At 44.8% G+C, this 20,415-nt stretch overlaps 3 protein-coding genes and 1 long non-coding RNA gene across 9 annotated transcripts in view; 1 reads left to right on the top strand and 3 right to left on the bottom strand.

Annotated features, from left to right (window-relative positions):
• Positions 1-1,688, bottom strand: part of zmp:0000000660 (arf-GAP with Rho-GAP domain, ANK repeat and PH domain-containing protein 2) — a 105,553-nt gene extending 103,865 nt beyond the window's left edge. The window contains exons 1-2 of one of the 3 annotated variants that reach the window (XM_034569154.1): positions 1,379-1,688; positions 908-940 (exon numbers count right to left, since the gene is read on the bottom strand). The gene's annotated coding sequence lies outside the window, so the exon portion shown is untranslated. The remainder of the gene's footprint in view (positions 1-907; positions 941-1,378) is intronic. The other 2 variants (XM_034569152.1, XM_034569153.1) reach the window with 2 other exon arrangements.
• Positions 1,689-4,721: 3,033 nt separating this feature from the next.
• On the bottom strand, positions 4,722-6,788 carry LOC117752085. Its single transcript, XR_004611983.1, has 3 exons — positions 6,668-6,788; positions 5,088-5,246; positions 4,722-4,856 (listed from the first exon to the last, which is right to left on the bottom strand). It is a non-coding gene; the product is annotated as an uncharacterized LOC117752085 (long non-coding RNA).
• On the top strand, positions 4,749-13,037 carry dthd1 (death domain containing 1). 3 transcript variants are annotated; one of them, XM_034569194.1, is made up of 9 exons: positions 4,749-4,863; positions 6,630-6,960; positions 7,237-7,416; positions 8,011-8,273; positions 8,384-8,542; positions 11,128-11,405; positions 11,541-11,752; positions 11,833-11,890; positions 12,502-13,037. In XM_034569194.1, the coding sequence occupies exons 2-9, from the start codon at positions 6,643-6,645 to the stop codon at positions 12,807-12,809; spliced, it is 1,776 nt and encodes a 591-aa protein (XP_034425085.1). In that variant the 5' UTR covers positions 4,749-4,863; positions 6,630-6,642; the 3' UTR covers positions 12,810-13,037. The 3 variants fall into 3 exon arrangements, with proteins under 3 accessions (XP_034425085.1, XP_034425087.1, XP_034425086.1); XM_034569196.1 differs by lacking the exons at positions 11,833-11,890; positions 12,502-13,037 and having other exon boundaries at positions 11,128-11,417; positions 11,502-11,826; XM_034569195.1 differs by lacking the exons at positions 4,749-4,863; positions 6,630-6,960 and having other exon boundaries at positions 7,114-7,416; positions 11,128-11,417; positions 11,502-11,752.
• LOC117752069 lies at positions 8,741-11,285 on the bottom strand. 2 transcript variants are annotated; one of them, XM_034569226.1, is made up of 8 exons: positions 11,176-11,285; positions 10,530-10,611; positions 10,240-10,304; positions 9,976-10,144; positions 9,566-9,618; positions 9,360-9,479; positions 9,121-9,277; positions 8,741-9,029 (listed from the first exon to the last, which is right to left on the bottom strand). In XM_034569226.1, exons 3-8 carry the CDS (start codon positions 10,272-10,274, stop codon positions 8,814-8,816), a joined length of 750 nt encoding a protein of 249 aa, XP_034425117.1. In that variant the 5' UTR covers positions 10,275-10,304; positions 10,530-10,611; positions 11,176-11,285; the 3' UTR covers positions 8,741-8,813. The 2 variants fall into 2 exon arrangements, with proteins under 2 accessions (XP_034425117.1, XP_034425116.1); XM_034569225.1 differs by having other exon boundaries at positions 8,743-9,029; positions 9,121-9,280.
• Positions 13,038-20,415: the final 7,378 nt, after the last annotated feature.

Here is a 20,415-nt window from a genome sequence, read left to right as displayed (position 1 = left end):
ATATTATCTTGTGAGCACACACACACCACACCTTTGTATTATTAGCACTGAGCTTGCAGGGGAAACAATTAAAAGTCCCTGCTCAACTCACAACAATATGCAGTGTGCTGAAAACAGGGGCCTGCGCTGCTCAGTCTATCAGAGCAGCCCAGCTGTGTGTTGCAGTGTTAACATGCAGGGACCCGTGTTGGCCAACAGCCAGCGCAGGCACACGCCAAAGCTCTCTCGCGCATTTGACCCCGGCCCCGCTCCACATCTCTGCCTCTTAGCGCTTCGACGCCCACTCACGCAGCTGCACGGCATCACAAAACCTTACACTTTTTTAACTGAAGCGCTATTTAAGGGCTGGAAATAGAAGTTGTGAGGCACAGCCGCTGCCCACTGGTGTCACAGCCCAGAGAGTTTGTAGATCAATAGAGCAAAAAGAAAAACAATGTCGTGTGTGTGTGTGTGTGTGTCTGTATAGGCATTGAGATACATCTGCATTCTACGGTGGTCCTGAAGTGCAAAACACAACAGCAATGAAAACAACACAACAGCAAATCACAAAACATGATAGCAAATAAAGAAACACAAAGACAAATATTTTGTTGCTGTCTTTTGTGTTTTGCCGTTGTGTTTTGCACTTCAGGGCCACCATAGCACAAACACACACAAATCCCTGACAAACAATTACAGCAATATGTTAACACAAGATCTTGTTTACTACACAAAACCAGCTGCCAGCACAGGAGATGTGTGTGTCTGTGTGACACCCACCTCTACACAGTGCCCCTCTCTCTCTCTCTAACTCCACTACACCTCAGGTATGCTTAGACAAGAGTGAGTCACACACAGCAAGCACGCCCATGCATGCACACACACTCAACATACACAAACACACACACACACACACACACACACCTACCTCTTCAGTGCCAAAGTCCAATGTGGATCCTTCCTGGTTTGAGAGAAAGAAAGAAAAACCTGTGATGTCCACGTTTTGCAGTTGAACTGTAGCGGGATAAAGTTGTGTGTGGTGCTGAGTTGTATGTAAGTGTGTTTGTGTGTGTTTTCATCGGTGACTCCCACGTGTGAAATGTGCTCAACTTGTGTGTTCACACTTACAGGAAAGGGCTGTTACACCACTGTGGATGTATTGCAACAGGAGAACCATTATTAAAATCTGGCTGCATGGCTTCACTTTCTATTTTACGCTTATTCTAAGGAGCCTAAACTACGTAAAAGTGACACAAACACCCCCCCCAGCACCGATATTAAAACTACACACACACACACACTCTGGCATCGATTAAATGAGCCTGGGGCACGTTGGCGCGCACCTAAGTCGAGTTAAGATCGATGAAGAACACCTGAGGCTGGGATGTGCAGCACTTACCCGCAGGTGGAATCCTCAGGTATCATCCACACACCTTGACACGCGTCCTCTCGGTCATATTGTGCAGCTCTGGCGTTTCTGTTGAGCGTCACAGCTCCTCTCACACACACACACACACACACACACGCACACACACGCGTGCACGCGCACACACGTCTGTTTCCGTTCCCTGTGTTCAGGCACGCCCACTTTCAAAGCCTTTTTACGCACCATGGCACAAGCGCAGCCCCGCGCCTCCACTTCCATTACCAAACACTGCAGGGTGTTAAACAGACTTTAATGCTCTGCTGGACTCTTTCAGATTCTTCTTTGTAAACCTGTTTTACACAATAAAAAAATCAAACTGTGCATGTGATAAGCAGAGTGGAGGGAAGACAGGGGTGTGCGTGTCCCAGCTTGATCCAGAGGCCCCAGGCTGCACATCCAGCTCACAGAGGAATGCAGCAGCCTGATACCTGACTCACACCACGAAGAAGAATAAGAAGAACACACACCTACTGACTGGATCTACACCCAGTGCTCTTCCATTGATCATCTTTGTGCTCAGATTGGACTGTAACATGTTGGATAAGACTAAATGACGTGAAGGGGGGAGAAAAATGCTCTAAGAGATATCATTAATTAAAATAAAACTTGTTTTATGTATGTCAAAAAGTAAGAGTATTAAAAAATACAAAGTCAAAGCATAAAAGAGCATCAAGCTAAAAACAAATCATCGGAAGTGCAAGTGAAACCATCAATAAACACATCAAATGTAGACTTTTCTTAATTTTTAGGTTTGTGTTGTTTGTGTTTTTCTTTTAAAATCATCTCTAACAATAAATGAATAGTCACTGAAGTGGAAGAGTGCAGTTCGCAGAATCAGCCACTTGATGGCGACATAGAGCTGATTCAACAATGACTAAAGCTGTTGTGATACTTGTCAGTGTTAATACTGGGTATTCTTATTTAAATATTGTATATTGCATTCCATAAATACACATTCTACTCCTGTATCATTTATATTATCATTAGTATTCTGTCTATTACTAAGTACTTCATTTATTGCTTTGCTTTCTCTTTTGATTTGGAGATTCCCAGCAATAGTTTTTCATTCGACTATACAGTGTGACAATAAAGATTGTTTTTTTTCCTAAATACCATAGAATTGACTTGAAAGTTTGCAGAAGGAAATAGAAGAGTTACAAACATGAGGCTGAATTCAGCTTCTGTGTTTCGGTTTCAGGACATTTGACTTTTGTTTGTGTCAAATTAAAGCGAACTCTGAGTCTAAAAATCATGAAAAAGGCCCAAAGAGATTTTCTATGTGATGGAGCAACACAATTTTTCTTTAACAATAAGTACTTTAAGACCATTTCACTTTACTTTGACTATTCTTTGTTTCAGTGCAGCTTTTACAACTTGTCTTTCTCGTACTTGTAGTGGAGTCGTTTTAGTTAACGATAGCATTTGTACTTTTACTTTGGTTTAGGATCTGAAAGCTTCCTCCGGTCTCTCTGTCTTAGGACAGTAAAATCAGGAATTCCACAGAAGCCCCACAAAGTGACACAGAACAGTGTTGATGTTGTAAAGTGTTTCAGTGAGATGCAGTTCTTTTAAAAGTCTCCGTCCTCCGGTGCAGTGCACACACCAGATGGGTTTTTTTACTGATCCAGGAGCAGATGAGGCCTCGGAGCTGTTGCTGTTACTGTCTGAGCGTACAGGCAGTAAAATGAATGACAGAAGAAAAGAGGGATGGAGGGATGGAGTGTCTGGAGGACAGAGCGTTTTCTCCTGGCTCCTCTTTTGTGTCTCCGTGCCACGCCTCCAGGGGTCGCCTTGGCAACGTGTTTTACTGCTGGCAGCCATATAAATACAGCGCTGGCTCCTGGACGGCTGAGCACAGCAACACTGCAAAACCAGGGGCCCCTCAGCTCTGCATCTAAAAGGAGGTACACAAGAGAAGGCATTTTATTTTTTGCTGAACATTTTTGATATTATTCACCGATATTTTGTGCGACATGAGCTGAAAAAGAAGCAGGAAACCGGCCGGATAAGACACTGATGACTTTTCTCTTGTATTTCTCAGCTCTGCATGAAGGAGAATCTGCAACAGATGGATGAAGCCGAGTCTCTTCACGGCAGAGAGATGGAGGAGGCTCTCCAGAGCTTGTCCACTTTGACTGCTCAGGGAAGTGAGGCCCACAGATCATCCAGGGTCCATCACGAGGAGACTGTGGGTAGGAGGAGATGCACAGGTGGAGGCGGTGGAGAGGAGACGCAGACGGGTGGAGAAGAAAGGATGCTCTGTCCAGCAGAATATGAGAAGGAGGATGAAGGGAGGAGGGGGAGTGATGATGAACTGCAGCTGGAAGAAGAGTGCAAGCAAAAGGTTTTGGGGGTGCTGAAGGAGATGAGAGTTTTTCACTCAGAGAGAGTGACAGCATGGAGAGAGGCCCTCAGAGAGTGTGCCTGCATGCTCAGCAAGTCTCCACCAGGGGGCGGTGATCAGCAGGATGCATCAACAGCAGGTAGGGAACTGATCTCCATCATAAATGTCCTTTTCTGCTCTTATACGTCAGATTATTAGTGAGATATTGAAGAAAGGAAATTGAGAAAAAAGTACAAGAATAAAGTTGTAATTTAATGAGAAATAAATCATAATATTCTGATGGTAACGTTGTAATGTAACAGTAAAAATTCATAATAAAACTAGCTTTCTTTTGATCTGGAGATTCCCAGCCAAAGTTTTTTTATTTTATAAATTATATAATTTATATATTCATAGTTTAATGAGAAAAAAATGAATGATATTAAAAGAATAAAGTCACAATTAAATTTAAAAAACAATATTATGAGAATAAAGTCAGCAACATTATTTTCTCATTGTATAGTATCGTTGTTAAAGAATTTAAATGTACATAGCTCTCAAAAAAGAGAAGTTTGAGAAGTATATATATTTTTGCTGTGATAGTTGCCCATGTTCTAAACATCTCTTTTGTTCTTGTCTCTTGTTCAGACTCCTTCAGTGATACTTTCCAGAGTGTGTCGGAGGACTTCGAGAACATTACGAAAAAACTGAGCACGATCGTAACCAAACTGGAAGCAGAAGTTCTCCGTGTGTCTGTGGAAGAAGCCTCAGGTGTGGATGTGGCGCTTCACGAAACCAGAGACCCAGAAACCTCAGCTCCACCTGAAGACGGCAGAAACCGCCCGAGCCTTCAGGATCCACTCGACTCTGACTGCGAACGGGAGGCTGAGGATGAAAGGGATCAAAGGAGTCCGTCACCAAACACTGAACAAACAGCCGACACAAGATTCAGCGGTTCCAGCAATGTGAAGGACACTGGGGGAGAACTGGGGGTCAGAGGTCAAGTGGGTGATAATGAGGAGGGCTGTGTGTCTCCGGTGAGTCAGACGGATTTACTGAAGGAGACGGACAAGGACGCAGAGAGGACGAATGTCAAGGTCAAAGAGGAGACAAAGAGCGAATGGACCACTGTCGGGTGAGTTAATAAGGGCAGCATGCCTTCATTTTATCCGAATAACCCAAATAACCCAATTTAACTCGTCTATATTCCGTTTATTTTAGGTCTATTCGCCATTTTTCCCTCTCAGAAGAGGCTCAGCTGGTTTCCTTGTCAACAAGCTGTGTGTGTGCATGTGTGTGTGTTTGTGTTTGTGTGTCTCTACAGCTCCACACCTCTAGAAGTGGATTTTCCACTAATACCCTTCAACTTATTTCTCCTCTTCCTCTGGCTGTGTTATTATCCGTCCAATTTCCAGTGGTGCAGTGAAACATCATGCTGTTCGGCCTCGTGCGGTTTCCTGGAGATTTCTCCATGTTTTCTTTGTTCTTCTTTGGACACAAGTTTGACCAAATGGAATCCTGAGAATGTGTGTGTGTGTGTGTGTGTGTGTGTGTGTGTGTGTGTGTGTGTGAGCAGTTGACTTCATGAAGCACTGAACTGGAAGTATATTACAGCCTTGTAATGAGCTCACGGGCATTATTCTAATATTGATCCCAAACACTGCACTTGCATTTGAATGTGCTGGACCACCGCACGCTGTAAATAATGAATTTACCAAAGAGAGGCTGGGGTCAATTGTTTACTCGTTAGTTTTGCACTTGTTTTGATATGATATTCATAAGTTATACAGCTTGGTGGCGTCTCAAGCTCATCTTGTCCTCTCCGTGTCCCTGCTCTGCCTCTGGTGATCAGATCAGCTCCGGTGAAGCCACACGGTGAGAGTCAACACTTCCTCCCTGATAAAATCCCTTTTCATCCTTATCAGTGCCGGCGCTTTGCCAGAGAGCGACCTGATATTATAAGAGCCCAAAAAAACTGTGTGTGGAGCCGACAGGAGGTTGATCAACTGGGTTTGGTGAGGACGATAAGATGAAGTGAGACAGGAAGTGACACAGGAAGTGAGACTTTGATGCTTTTATCTATGAGGGAGACAATGGGCTGAGGGTGAGTGTTTTTTTAGCTCAAAAGTGAACGCACATTCAAAATGTTGTAAATTCTTTTGTGTCGCGTATGAAAATAGAAAATCGATAATGCTGTCATCCAGTGGTGTGAAGCTACAGCTCGAAGAAGCTAGTAACAGATTGGAAACATTACGATCAGGATTTAATGCCAACTTGAGAGATGCTACAAATTCAATTTTTATAATTTTGCAGAGAGCCAGGCTCACTATTCCAGTTTAAGTTATTAACCGTACGTGATGGCGTCTCCCATTTTCTCCCTTTGTACAAATATGAAGCCAAAATATCATCCATCTTGCACTTTTCATGTTATTTGAAAGGTTGGTTAAAATGGTTAAAGTACCTTTTATCCTCCATCCTGTTTGGTGCCAGTGCTCGTGGAGGTGGTCAGCTGGCAGGCACCAACATGTCAACTTGTGCTTTCATCTGGAGAGAGAACAAAAAGAATCACGTCTTGCATCAAGTCCCCTGTTTTGTTTGGACACGTGTCTGAATGGAACCATCTTTGTATTTAAATGAACTTATATTTGGTTTCTTACTGTCTGGTACTCGCAGCTGGCGAATGGCTGGTTGCCTGGATCCGTCCGGCAGCCGAACAAATCAGACAACGTTCACATCGAAGGAAGAAGCCAACTCTGGGAGAGGCTGATATGGAAATTTGATTACTGACACTTTTTTCCCCACCGGAAATATTCCTTAAAGATACAACATTTCTGCTACAAATTCTACGTCTTATTGCAATGTTGAATATTATTGTATTTGTATTTTTGGAATAATATCCAGGCTCACTGGTACAATGGAGGACGGCCAATCACACGTACCAGACGCGTGCTTTATCAGGGCGCCTGTGGGTGCGGCTGAAGTCCTGAGCTGTGAAATCGCCGATGCCCTCAGCTGCCTCATGGTGACCGGGGCAGAGGAGCTGGTCAGCAGAGTGATCCGGGTCAAGGTTCAAGGCCGAGCCAACTTCCACTTCCCCGTGACCTTGGTCGTGCCTTTCTGCGCACGTTACCGGGGCAACTACCGGGATGTCGCTGTGAAAATAATGGACGAGGAGAGGAGGGCGAGTTACGTCACTCCGGCAACAACAGAGGGAACGTATGGAGGACAGAGGGTAAAGTCTTCTATGTGCATATATTTCCAAATGTTTTTTTGTCTTTTATTTTTAATGTCAGAAACTCCAGTAAAGTGATAACAACTGTTTCCTCAATCGACATTCACAAAAGCTTTGGACAGTTATAATAACAACAACTTATTCTGCCATAATTGTACATAAGCTCAACCTAAACCCTGATCCAACATCAGGGGGATGTCATTATCATTTTTAGGAGTTTAATAACTGATTTGTCCTGAAGAGATAATTCCATTTGTTTCATTTATGTCCTCACAGGGCTCATTTGCAGAGGTGAGGGTCTACGCTTTAGGCCTCTTTGCGGTGGTTTCCTGTCTGAAAAGAGAAAACTACACAGTTCCCAGAAGGGGTCTGTCACTCAAGCTCTCGATGGACCCCCGCGTTTGTCTCAGCTACCTCCCAGGAGCCTTTGCCGCTCCAGTGATGGCACAAACCACGGTACGGGGGATGATTTGATCACCATCCATCTCCCTTCCACCTTGATCATTACCCATCCTTCTCTCTGCTGCGTCTAATAAGAGTTTGGCGTGTAGCAGAGATCATTGGTTTACACAGCGGATTTGTTCTGGGCTGTTTGGGATTTCAAAGTGGGTAAAGGTTTGTGTAAATTCTGAGATCGACCCTTTGAAATAGTGCTCCCTGCTCAAAACACTGGAGCTGCTCCAAAGATGAGATAAAGACATGAGCGTGGAAAGAGGAGAGGGAAAGAGAGAGAGAGAGAAGCAGAACGACATCGACTGCTTATTAATTCATAAGCCTTCATTTTGACAGATTTTTGGCTGTGAGGTAGAAAAATGAGCAGCTGTGGCCATTCTGTCTGAGCCCAGACGTCTGTGATCTAACTTCACCGCGGCTGTTTGTTGCTTGATCTTACGTCTAAAAACCAACATCTCCCACTCTGCACGGCTCCCTCCGACAAAACAGCACGCTGCTGGCAAAACAAAAGTGTGGGTTGTAAAAAAAAGAAAAGAAAACACTTTCAACTGCTGCCTGAATAATGCAGAACAGCTGCTTCCTCCTCGTCTGCTTCAGATCCAGCCTGTGGACACCGTCCTCCTGGCGGCCGTCAAGTCCAGAAGTGATGTCTATTATTATTCGGTGGCGTCCACGAGCCCGCTGCTCTACCTCGCCCACCCGAGCTCGCAGCCCCTGAGGAGACCCCTCACCGTCACCCTCCCCTGTCCCCCGAACCCGGAGAGAAAGAGGGACGTGAGGGGACGAGGGAAACAGACGCAGCGTCACCACAGTGGATCTGTTGCTCCAGCTTGGGATCAACCTGCTTCCAATAGAGTGAGGTAACATAGGAAAGTATCAACCACTGCGCCACTGTAAATAATCAAATACATATTTAAAAGCAGGACTTTCACTTGCAAATGATTTGTCTTGATGTCTTTGTCTCTGTCAGCGCACTTGGTGCCTCCTTGAAGTCCCCAAAGGAGACGTCCAATGAGCTGCTCGTAGTTCTGGTGTCAAGGGACAAGCAGTGGAGCGTCCTGGAGAGAGTGACAGTCAGGAACCTGCAGAACGGGCTGGCGTCCTTCGAGCTGACAGAGAACTTTGACAGGTTTGCAACATCGAGTTTTCTGCCCTTGAAAATAATCATCGGTGCAAAAATGAAAATATCTGAAGAGAATAGTTACTAGATTATTGTAAATAAGCTTCAAAATCCACTGAAAATACAAATATAACCCTCCTAAGTGGATTTTTTGGAGGAGCTTAAGTTTTTCGAATAAAAAAGTGATCTTGGGCTTGAAAAGGTTGGTGACCACTGATCTGGGTTGATGTAAAGGACAAGGAAGAAAATATACTTTCAAGTGTTTATTTTTTTAGCCTATCTATGACAGCACAGCTCTGCGCATGTGTCCCTGCATCGTCCAACTGAACAAGACGATAACACAAAGTGCAATGTGAGGCAGGATCATCCAAAGCAGAACCACACACAGTGCAGACGACACCAGGCTCAGACGTGAGGGGCCTCGCTCGTTTGAGTCATCGTGTCTCTGAGGTTCGGCGCCGATTCGAGCAGCTTGTCCTCCAACAAGAAGTGTGATCTGAAAACCACACAGTATAACATCAGAATTGTTTTCATTTCATACTTCAGACACATGCGTTGTCATGGACAACTGATTTCGGATTTCGTACCACGTGTCCTCGTCCCTGAGCCGTCCTGCTGAAGTCGACCAGCCACCGCAGCTGATCTGAAGGGTTGTAGGTTTTCAGCTCGCTGCAGTCGTCTCCCGTGCACAGCGTCAGTACGGACCAGCTTCTCACGCCCCGAAAGAGGATGTAACAAATCCTGCTTCTGACCACAGAGCAGAAGAAAATGCTCTAATGCCCGACAGATCAACTGAAGTGAAAAAGTTTTCATTTACCGTGTGTACCTTCTCACGGAGACGCAGTTAGAACACGTCGACTCCAGGTTCACTTGTTTCTCAGGGGAACCAGGAAACTCCTGGGATCTATGCTGCGCCGCTCTTATCGCATCAAGGAGACTGTTGAGACTGAAAAGCATCAAGAGCAGTGAACAGTTTGGATAGTTTGATACAGACAATAATATTAGTTACGTTGCTATGAGCTCTTTTAAGACCTTTCAGTGAAGTACAGCCTTTTTTTCAGTTTTCGTTTTGCCAGGGAGTTTTTCTGCAAGACACAAAGACTTAGAAGACAAAAATATATATATATATATTGTCTAATCGATATTAGAGAAACTGAAATGACATTTTGACTGTTCTACTTCAGACTGTAAGTAAATGTCTCTAGTTTCTCCAGAAATGAAGCCAAAATATCTGGGTACGAGCTACATAAAATGACAAAAAACACCTTTAAGAAAAACGTATTTCGTGTGTACTTTGACATTTTGGTTTGGTCCATGTCCCATCCACTAACATGGAGGAGGCAGGGTTCTTTTGACCTATACCATAGTCAGGCACCAGGTGGCGATTGAGACATTTTGGCTTCACTTTTGCGGTTAGTAGTTTTTAAGAGTCGGTTTCTCACAACTCGTTTTTGGTCTCTGAGGCCCATGAGCGTGATGAGTGCGTTTGACAGGCGCAGCAGCTTAGCCGGGTCCTGTGCCGTCCTCACAGCCACGTCCACACACCGACTCCCGGCAGTGACCGTCATCAGGAGTCCTCCGACCACGTAGAGGAGGTAGACGACGCTGCCCCTGGTCACACAGAGAAAGAAGAGTAGGGATTGAGGGTTTGCGTGTTTGAGGAGAACAGTTCTTTGTGAGGTCGAATGAGAATCAGGGATTTTTACCTGTGGACAATCAGCTCTGGTGGAAACTTCAACATGGAGGGATTTGATGTGTTGATGGGACGTCCCTGCACATTAAACACATTCATATCACAGACAGTAAAAAAGATGGCAGCACCCCCAAATGTGAAGTGCCTTCAATGCCTTGTAGTTATTGAAAAACATTTACCATCATCATCACAGCGTTCATTTTACCTCTCAGTCGATTAATCTGGAGTCAAACACACAGTCGTAACCGACGTTTGTCCTGGAAGATTAAATTCACCTCTCATCCATAAAGATCGTGAACTCACCACTCGTGCAGCTTCAGTTCCACGTCTCAGGTTGTCGCTCACGTTAGCAGCACACACGCCTTTTTTATTTCGACATGTTCCACTACGGAGGACAAGAAACGAAATGTGGAACGCTACAACCGACTTAGAGTGAGCTCTCCTTTACATGAGGGGTTTAAGAAAGGCAGTATGGATAAAGGGGGGGTGGGGGTGGGGGGGGCAAACATGCTTTGAATTCCAGGCTTTAGCTTTTCTATGTCAGAACGTAATCACAACTTCAACTGTACAAATGTTCAGAAATCTCTGGAGAAATAACGAGAAATAAGAAAATAAAGGTATCTGAGTGATTTTAGTTTCAGCCACCGACAATTTAATTAAGAATATTAGTTGTACAGTGTGAATTATTCCTTTAATAAGAGAGGCGCTTCAATCCCTCCTGAAATATTATAGTTTAAATACTTATTTTAAATCTAACACAGCTTCAATATGTACTGAAGATAGTATGAATTTTTTATTCCATTTTAAGTGTATTAAGTTTGTTCTCCAGCCCACGATAGCAGACTCATCTCTTCAGCTAATCTCTTTCACTCAGCTCTCCCTCTCCCCTCGCTCCCCTCAGACTGCTGCTGGTCCGTCTCCTCTCCCCCCTGCAGCCCCCCCACCTCACCTCCCTGGCCGAGCGGCTGGAGGAGTCGGTGGGCTGCCACGCCGTCACCGTCGTCCTCCAGTGCCGCCGAGACGATCCCCACGCGGCCCTGGTGGCGGCCCTGCCCAGCCGGGACCTCAGCTGGGAGCTGAACAAACTGGGGGCCCAGGGCTACGGCGGCCCGCTGGAGGCCTCGTCCGACATCTCCATGTGCGAGGGGGACCAGCTCCTGCTGCGTTTCAGCGGCAACATCACGTCCACAAGTACAGAAACACAGTCACATGTGTAGCAAAGCTGGATTACACATGACAGAGACATTCAATGCAATCATCTGTCTTTTGCGATAGGAACTCAAAACAACCCAAATGACGTCCCACACGAGAGACTCACCTTTCACACCCAGCGCACGAATCACCTCCTGGTGCGTCTGACCGAAGTGGACCCCTTTGGGAACTACAGCTCGCCTCACTACAAGGGGACGGCCATGTTTTACAAGGTCACCAGAGGTCAGCTGGAGTGGCGAGGGGACGGAGCCGCCCGGATGGACATGAAGCCGCTGGGAGACCCCGTGTGTGCGCTGTCTCTGACTTTACCTAAGGTGAGGCAGAGAAGTCCACGTTGGAATTGAGCTGCAGAAAGAAAGATGGATCTTACATTTTAAATTTTGTCTCATTTCAGAAAGTGCGGAGCGTCAATCGGCTCGTGACGGCGAGGGTGAAGTTATGTGAGGAGACAGGTGAGTGAAGTGTCTCTTACTGTTCCCACTATAAAAAAAAATCCTTCTTTTCTTATAAAAAAAAGTGGGGGTGAAAATACAGTAGGAATATTTCAACCTGTTTTAATGCAAATCGAAATTAAACAATCAAAATCCTACAAGAACACTTTTAATAACAAAAACAACCTGTCTTTTTGCAGATTAAACAGCCCAACATTTACTGAAAGTATGTAAAACTAGAAAGCCACTGAGTAAAGCTTATTCCACCACCAAGGTCCAACAGTCCCCTAAATAATAAAATATTTAAAACACACTCACAGATATCAGTCCCCTGAATATAGGCCTGAGTTTTACCATCAGTATCCATGAAATATTCTGCTGGGAAAACAATACCTCACAATGTTAAATAAATGCAAAAATAATGAAGACATTAACATACACAGCGTACAACTATTGAACTGAAACATCTGTAAGACTGGAGGTTTTGGCAGATTTGATCGCTCAACAACTAATAAGGTAGAATATTTAAAAATCTAACTCACAAGTATAACAACAAATGCTGCACAAGTGTAAATATCTTTACAGTGTTCCTTCCTCCTTCCTCCTTCCTCCTCCCTCCATCCTCCCTAAAGACTCCCTGTCAGACTCTCTCCTTCTGTGGTTGGCCGGCGAGCTCTCGGAGGAGGAGGTGGCCGAGCTGGTTCTGTCCCTGCGTCTCCGCCGCAGCGCTGCCCAGCTGGTGAGGCTGCGGGCCGGGGACAGCCTGACCTCCCAGGCCTTCCAGGTCCTGGCCACCTGGAGGAGGGGGCTCCCCGCCGCCCCCCACCAGCTCAAGGCCTCTCAGCTGGCTCGCTGCCTGGCCAAGAGCGGCCGGCCGGACCTGGCCCGAGAGCTGCTCCTGAGACAGGCCGCAGCCACCAGACAGGGCTCACTGACATAGGAAAGAGAAATCACATCACAGAGGGTTTCTTTAATGCTGAATATGAACCAAGTGAGCTGCTTGCAGTGCTCGGTTTAATCCACAAGATGTAGGCATTGGACTACGGGAGTTTTAATTCTCCTCAGACTTGAGTTAAATCTTACAAATCACTGGTTCTCAACCTGTTTGGCTTGTGAGGCCTTGAAACTGGAGCTTCATCACTTGAGACTCATTATTTGAGTAGTTTTTAAGAGTTGTAATATATAAACAATCAATTTAATTCTTAAGAAAAAGTCTTACATTTGTTTTTCATCTAATTCCGTACGGCAAATGTTTTGCTTTCACGCCTTATTGAATGTCACACGACCAATTATTCAGACATTCAGACAATCACGGTCAATAACAAAGTACTAGGAGTACTAGTAGTAGAAGTAATAAAATTCACTCAGTATATTCACTATAGACATTTGTAATTAACATATTACCTCAAATGTGTTTTAATGCAACACATCTAAATACTCTGACATTCGTAATATACTTTCTTCTATAAGATCAGATGAACCTTTATCGGGAGGAAAATCACATTGAACACAACAGCACCAGGAAATGGCAAGGCTGTTTTTCTAAATGTGCACTTTGTCCAATTCTTTGTAAGGTATAATCAGTCTGTCTTGAGTTATGGATTTCAGCATAATATTCATACCTAAATTGTGTTAGGAATTGTTAACCCACACTCAGATTTTCTTTAGGGGGGGGTGAAGCATTAATCTCTGTCACCACCTTCACATTCTCACTTTATTTTCTAGTCTGTCTCCTCCTCAGAGAGAGAGAGAGAGAGAGAGAGAGAGAGAGAGAGAGAGGCAGGAGATTTACTCGACCAGTCAGCCGTCTCCTCTCTCTGTGTAAACAAACGCTGACTCCGAGCTGTGACCCCCTTTCAGCTCCCTGACACAGAGTCATCTTCTCCACTTGATGTTGACGACTGATCAGAAAAACAAAGGCTTTTTCCTTTTGTGTATTAATATATTTCTGCGTTATTATATAAACTTGTTGGGAAAACCTGGAAGAAACTGTATCTGTGTCTTTGTTGGGGGGGGATATTCTATATGTTAATGCCTTTAAAATAAATTTTAAAAAGATGAATTCAACCCACTCACAGGTGTTTAATGTATTCAAATATTCAAGATCTAATTTTTCCATGAATTTTGGTTGTAATTCGTTTTCTGATTATATACATTATTATGTATAAATGGGATGAAAGGTCTTGATTGACAGCTGAGACTGACGTGTGATCGATGGTAAATACTCCATCGTCCCGATTGCTGCAAATGTGCAAGATGGCAGCCTTCGTATCCGGGATATGTTGGCTTCACTTCTGGATAGTGACAGGAGGTGGAGACACATCCTCCATCTTCAGTCTAAGGTTCACACACAATCTTCAAATGTCATCTTGGTGTGGTTTGATGATGCTTCTCCTTTCAGTGTTGCAGGGGGCTGGAGAAAATCCCCCGCTGACATTTGGCGAGTAAACCCTGGACAGATCACCGGCGTGTCTCAGGGTCAACCTACAGAAACAGTCATCCTCGTATTCACACCACAATTCAGTGTCTCCATCAAAGCTGAAAGTCTGATTTCAGCTGTGAGGCTCCAACCTAATGTTTCCGAAGCCAAGAATTGACTTTGAAACGTCCGTAAAACGCAATAGAGGAAAGAAGTCCTCAAAGTTCCCAGGAATAAAAATGTAAATTTGAACACCTACAGATCCGTGACAGGCGGAAGGGGTCGTGTGATATGATTGAAATCACCAGGGCTGCTAATAAAACCGACCCGGAGGAGGTGAGACGCTTCTCCTTCACTGCGTCTTCTGCCTGAGAACCTGAGGTGAAGTGGGTTTACGCGGCGCCACAATGAATTCCTCCCATAACTAAATTGCGGGCAGCAGAAGTGCGCTCTGTCTTTTTTTAATGACATTCACTGGGGTTTTGCTTTTTTGCATCTGTCTTCAGAGGCTCCCCTGCTCCAGCTGTGTGACATTCTGCAGGCCTTGAGCTGAAGCAGGGGGGGGTAATGATCGATGCCGTGTGTCCAGGTGGGGGGTAGGGGGACTCCCCGTGGACACGGAGGAGACCACCCAGCGCCGTGAATAGGGGGGGACGGTTAATGAAATATGAAATGGTAACAGGTGGATCTGACGGATTAAAGAGGACGATGGCGCCTGCTCGTTCGTCGACGGCCGCCTCGTTTTTTTTCCATTTTCAATTTGGACAAAAGAATCATACGCCCGTGAAATGCAACTCAGGCTTCATGCTCCTGTGGAGATACAAAATGACAGCAGACAAAATATATATATATGAGGAGACAGCAACGTTCTTTGATTTAATAAAAGAAATATAAGGGCTGTCACAATCCAGGGGCCGCGTCCTTCGGAGGCTGCATCACAGCGGCACGATTAGGCCGTCCCAGTTTGAAGGCTCCTCACAAGGCGTCCGACAAATGCGTCCTTCCATCTCCGAGAAACGAAGGCTCATACAGGTGGATCCTTCCCGGCTCAACCTTTCCCAGGATTCATTGTGTTTTTGGTGACAAACGAGGTAATGGCGCCAGCGAGCAATGAGACGTCTCTGAACCAACTTCAATTAATTATGATAATAATAATTAAAACTTTATTTATACAGCCCAAAGTTACAAAGTGCTTTACACATAAAAAACACAAGTAACTTAAAAATAAAAAACACAGTCATAAAGGAATAAAAACACAAAATGTGTGACAGAAATTTAAATATGACTACAGTTGAAAAATAATAGAATTATAGGTCCTATCAGGGAATGTGGTGCGAAAACAGCACATTTTAATCTTTGACTCAGAGGCAGCTACTGACTGGAAATGTGGTTAAAAGTTGTGATACGATCAGATATAAAAAACTGCCTCCTCCGTTTATTCAACCTTTCCTCTTTCCCTTTATTTCCTGCCCTTCTATTATTCCTCAGCTCGGCACTTATGTGGGGGTATTGCTGCCATATTTCACTTTCAAACTCTTTACACTCCCTCTCGCTATTATCTCCCCATTTTTCTTCCTCCGCTCCCTTCAGTCTGATTCTAAAGGACACGTGTGGCCTGACTGGCAGAGGAGTTTTGTGCCTGAAGAGTGTGTGCCAGAGGGGGGTATCATTAGTCTGGTACAGGGCCATCAAAAACACACGCACGCACGCACGCACGCGCACACACACACACACACACACACACACACACACACACACACACACACACACACACACACACACACACACACACACACACACACACACACACACACACACACACACACACACACACACACACACACACACACACACACCCACGTCGAGGGCTTCGCTAGAGGTAAATGTCACAGAGGGGGCTCCCACAGTGCCAGGGAATCGTTTCCTCTCTCGTTTTATCTCCCTTTTCTCCCTCCTCTACATTATTGAAAAGGCCACGCAGCAAGGCACTCTGGGAGGTTGCCCGTCGTCCGGCGAGGGAGGAAGAGCGGGGGCTGATGGGGTGAAGTGTTCCCGGCATAAAGAGATTCTGATTAAAACCTCATCATTCATTTCATCATCCGTCGGTCTTGGTCGTTCGGAGCGCGCTGGTTTATCGGGCGAGGCTTTTGTGCTTTATGCTGTCAAGGTAAAACAGTCGTGATGTGACCGAGATGCAGAAACAGTTCCTGGTGAACATACGCGCTGTCACAGCTCATCCTGAAAGTTCCCAGACCGTAACATCCACATCTGGGAGAAATGCAGGCTTCAGTGTTGTTAAATTGGTTGTTAGCTGTAAACAGGATAAATTCGAGACTTTTCCCTAATTGCGAATCTCAATTTTGATGGTAGAAACAATATACACTGTGATAAAAGACGGTTTAAAAAGATATACAACGACCTGTTTTGTATCTGAATGGACACATATCTAAAATACCACTGCTCCAGCACCCTGAGGTCCAGTGGGTGCTGGGGGTCACTGTGCGGTGGTGAACCCTGTGATGAGTGAAAAATGGAGACGGCTCCTGTGCAGCTGCCCATCCCTACAAAAACGAGGATGGGTCAAATCTCAGGGGTGATTCTCGGACACAGCCCGGGCCTGACTCCATCCCTATGTGTGTGTCTGTGTGTGTGTCTGTGTGTGTGTGTTGGAAACGGGCAGAAAGAGAAACCTCGGAGGTGCGCTGCTCACTGGTCCGTGGCAAACTCTTCATTTGTCTCTGATTTCAGTGGCAGACAGGGCAGATGGACTGGGCGCGTCCACGTCCTGCGAGGGCCTGACTTTCCGTTTCAAAGGAGGACGAGCCATGAATAACATTCAGCCGAACATTTTCTCAAAGTTTCTATCACGAGCATCGTGTTTTGATAAAGATCGGGAGTATGTTGCTCTTAGCAGTGACCCCACCTAGGTTTTTAATAATTTTAATGTCTTAGAGGTCAGTTTTGGGGGTTTTACGGCCATAACCTCAGAGTTTATCATTCTCATAGAGGCTAAAACAGCAAAACAGCTCTAAATATCCACTGTCTGGTGCCTTCCCACGACCAAGTGGGATCAACAAATAAGCTAATGAGCTTTGTGGCACAATTCATCCACAAGAAAACCACACACTTTCACTCTGGAGCTGGTGGAGACCAAAGACTGAGCTAAAAGAGAAGTTAAAATTTGCCATAAATCAACTCTAAATAGATGCTAGATGTTTTTCTGTACTGACAACTTCATGGGTAAGTGGTACGAGTAAAACGTCGGCCATATCATAGTGAAATGCAATATATTGTGCTTATCAAAGCTGATGCAAAAACATGGATTAAATGTTTTGTTCTAAATGTTGTGTCTACATCCACAGACGTCCGATCAGATCCGTGTCCTCGTCGACCGTTTTCGGATGGAAATAATTGGTATTGTTTACTCTGGGTTTACTCTGAAGATTGCCTGAGATACTGTGCGACGGAGCAGGAGGAAGAAAAGGTGAGAAGCGGAGGGAGCGGCGGGAGGGGCGAAGGGGGGTGTTAGGGGAGTGATGGAAGACCGAATAAACCGGAGAGGAAGAGCGCGAAAAGGAGGAGAGAGGACGAGAAGGTGTGACATGATGGGAGAGGGCAAAACGTGAGGGAGAGAAGGTGTCGCCACAGTGTGTCCAGTGGAGTGTGAAAGCGCCCTGACATCTAGGGGGGGGGGGGGGGGGGGGGGGGGTGTATCTCTGCATGATCACAACGCTGGGAGAGGAGCAGACTTGATTTCTCCTCCAACAAACACTTCTGTTTCAGCTCCAAGGATCTTTCCAGGGTGAGAAGGTCGAAACGATTTAACAGCGCGGCCTCTCCTGACAGTTATGTTTCACACATGAAGACCAACGCACTCACGTCCAAAGACACACGACTCCGTCAACACAACTGTTTTCAGACGGAAGATCGGGTACCGGACATATTCCGCAGTTCTTCTTTCACATGAAGAAGAACTGCAAAACCCACAATAACATGCAAACCACTTTATTTTATTGTTATCATCCATCAGGCAAGAAAGATTATTCCTATTACAGATTTTTACCAAAGCCTGAAGTCGTCGGCTGCATCGCCTCTCGTCAGTCGGAGCTTCCTGTGAAAATATGCACCTCAAGACACCAATTTATTTTTTGTGATGTCACATTTGGTGTCAGCGTTGGTTTTAAAGTCCGCAGCTCCGGACACTGGTTTAATTGGGACATTTTTCCTTGTTGGTTGCAGAAATCCCTTTAATTCTGTATCTGGGCAACACATCACTAGACTCAAGAATTGATTCGTAAACTATTAATTATTTGAGTAGATTCATAGACACTTGACATCTCCACACGGGCAATGTTGCCGTCTTTTTTCTCCTCTCTAACCTTTCCCTGGTCTTTGACGTCATTCCCCCGACACCCACATGTGTGTGACATGAATAATTGAAGCGAGCTCTGTTGACCATGGCTTTCACACTGTGTTTATATGTTGCAATTATTAATGCCTGTGGCTTCTTGGGCTCGGGGATGAGCAGGATTTTATAAATACAAGATCAGATTGACCGAAAAAGTAGAAATAACTCAAAATAGCAGATATCCTCAATATGAAGCAGTGGAAATGGACGGATGTTGTTTGGTTGTTTGTGTTACTTGCAATTGTGACATGATTTAAATACATCACTATGCATTTGTGTTATTGTGAGGTGAGGTTAAGGTGTTCCTAATATTTTGTCCACCCCATAAAAGAGGTGAGGAGAATAAAAGAAGTAAAAGAAATAGAAATAATAGATTAACTTGAAAGAGAAATGAAGTAGATACAAATTTGTAAAATAATAGAATATAAATAGTATGACCTTGTAGAATAGTTTAGTTAAAGGCAAGAACTTGCAAAATCTGTTTTATGTCGGCCGTAAAAACCCAACACTGAGCTGAAAGACACTAAAACGCCCTGTGAACATGAAGGTGTTGTTATGAAGGACCATTTAAAATGATCACGGTCACTTCATGGATAAAAATATAGTTTGAAGGAGCTTTAAGCAACATATCGAGGGCAGACTTGTGTTCAGGCATGAAAAACCTGTGTCCTTTTTCAAGTTGTTGGCAGCAAAGACATTTCTCTGAGACTCTGTCTGATGTCTCTCCTTCATGTCTCTCTGGCGTTTACGTGTCCATCATGAGCAGATGTCTTGATTGTGACCCTTGACCCAGTGCAGGGGTTTCTGCATGCTGAGAGCTGCCGATCACACATCTGTCTGCTGTACAGGCCACAGAGTTTATATAGCAAGTGGCTCAACCTCATTTTTAGTCTTTAAACGTTGGAACTGGAGTTTTTTTTTTTTTTACATTAAATTTTGGATTAAAGTGAAAGACTTCAAAAGAAATTCTTGAAAAGTGCACAAGGCCTCCCTTTATGCAGGAGCGTTTCATTTGAAGCCACAGCTGCTGTGGATGAAACAACCAGCTGTCAAGTGTCCTATTTCCACGGTGACCTTGCACTCCAGGGTTCTGATTTCTTTCTAAATCTGGCCCCTGAAGTGCAGATGAATATTTGATCGAGCTGTAGTTGATCCTCTCTGTTGATTATTAGACCTGTAAATCAATTGCGATCTCGCTGTAGATACAATCCAGAGATTCTCACACTCGCCTTTAGAAATCCGTTGAGTCTATTTTGTTATCCCGAGCTTTTTAACAATATGTTTGCAGGTTTTATTGCGTAGTGACCGCTGCACAACATGATTCACGTCCGACTAGGTCAGGAGAGAAAAATAACACGAGATGAAAACAATTACAAAGCGAGACCATCATGCTCACACTTCTCCCAGCAGACGGTGATTCACCATTTTCCCCCTTTTTCCTCAAACGACCGGAGGCGTTAATGTTGCTTCCCGGTCACAGTGAAATACAGGGCATCCAAATGGAAAAGCTACATCCTCATTATACTGCAAAATGAGGCCATGATGTGTGAATGCACAAGCAGTATTTACGGATTTGGTCAGTATCCTCCAAAACCCAGGGTTCACTATATACGCACTGGTTTCATGAAGGCGTTGACATTAGACGAGCGTCATGTTAGTGTCCGTGCTGAACGCTGATGGTCTGTGTGGCTGCCTTTCCTCCGCCTGGCCCCTGATCTG

Source organism: Hippoglossus hippoglossus, chromosome 18 (genome assembly GCF_009819705.1).
Source record: "Hippoglossus hippoglossus isolate fHipHip1 chromosome 18, fHipHip1.pri, whole genome shotgun sequence".
In the NCBI taxonomy this organism is placed as follows: domain Eukaryota; kingdom Metazoa; phylum Chordata; class Actinopteri; order Pleuronectiformes; family Pleuronectidae; genus Hippoglossus; species Hippoglossus hippoglossus.
This window is presented reverse-complemented; position numbering and strand designations above follow the sequence as displayed.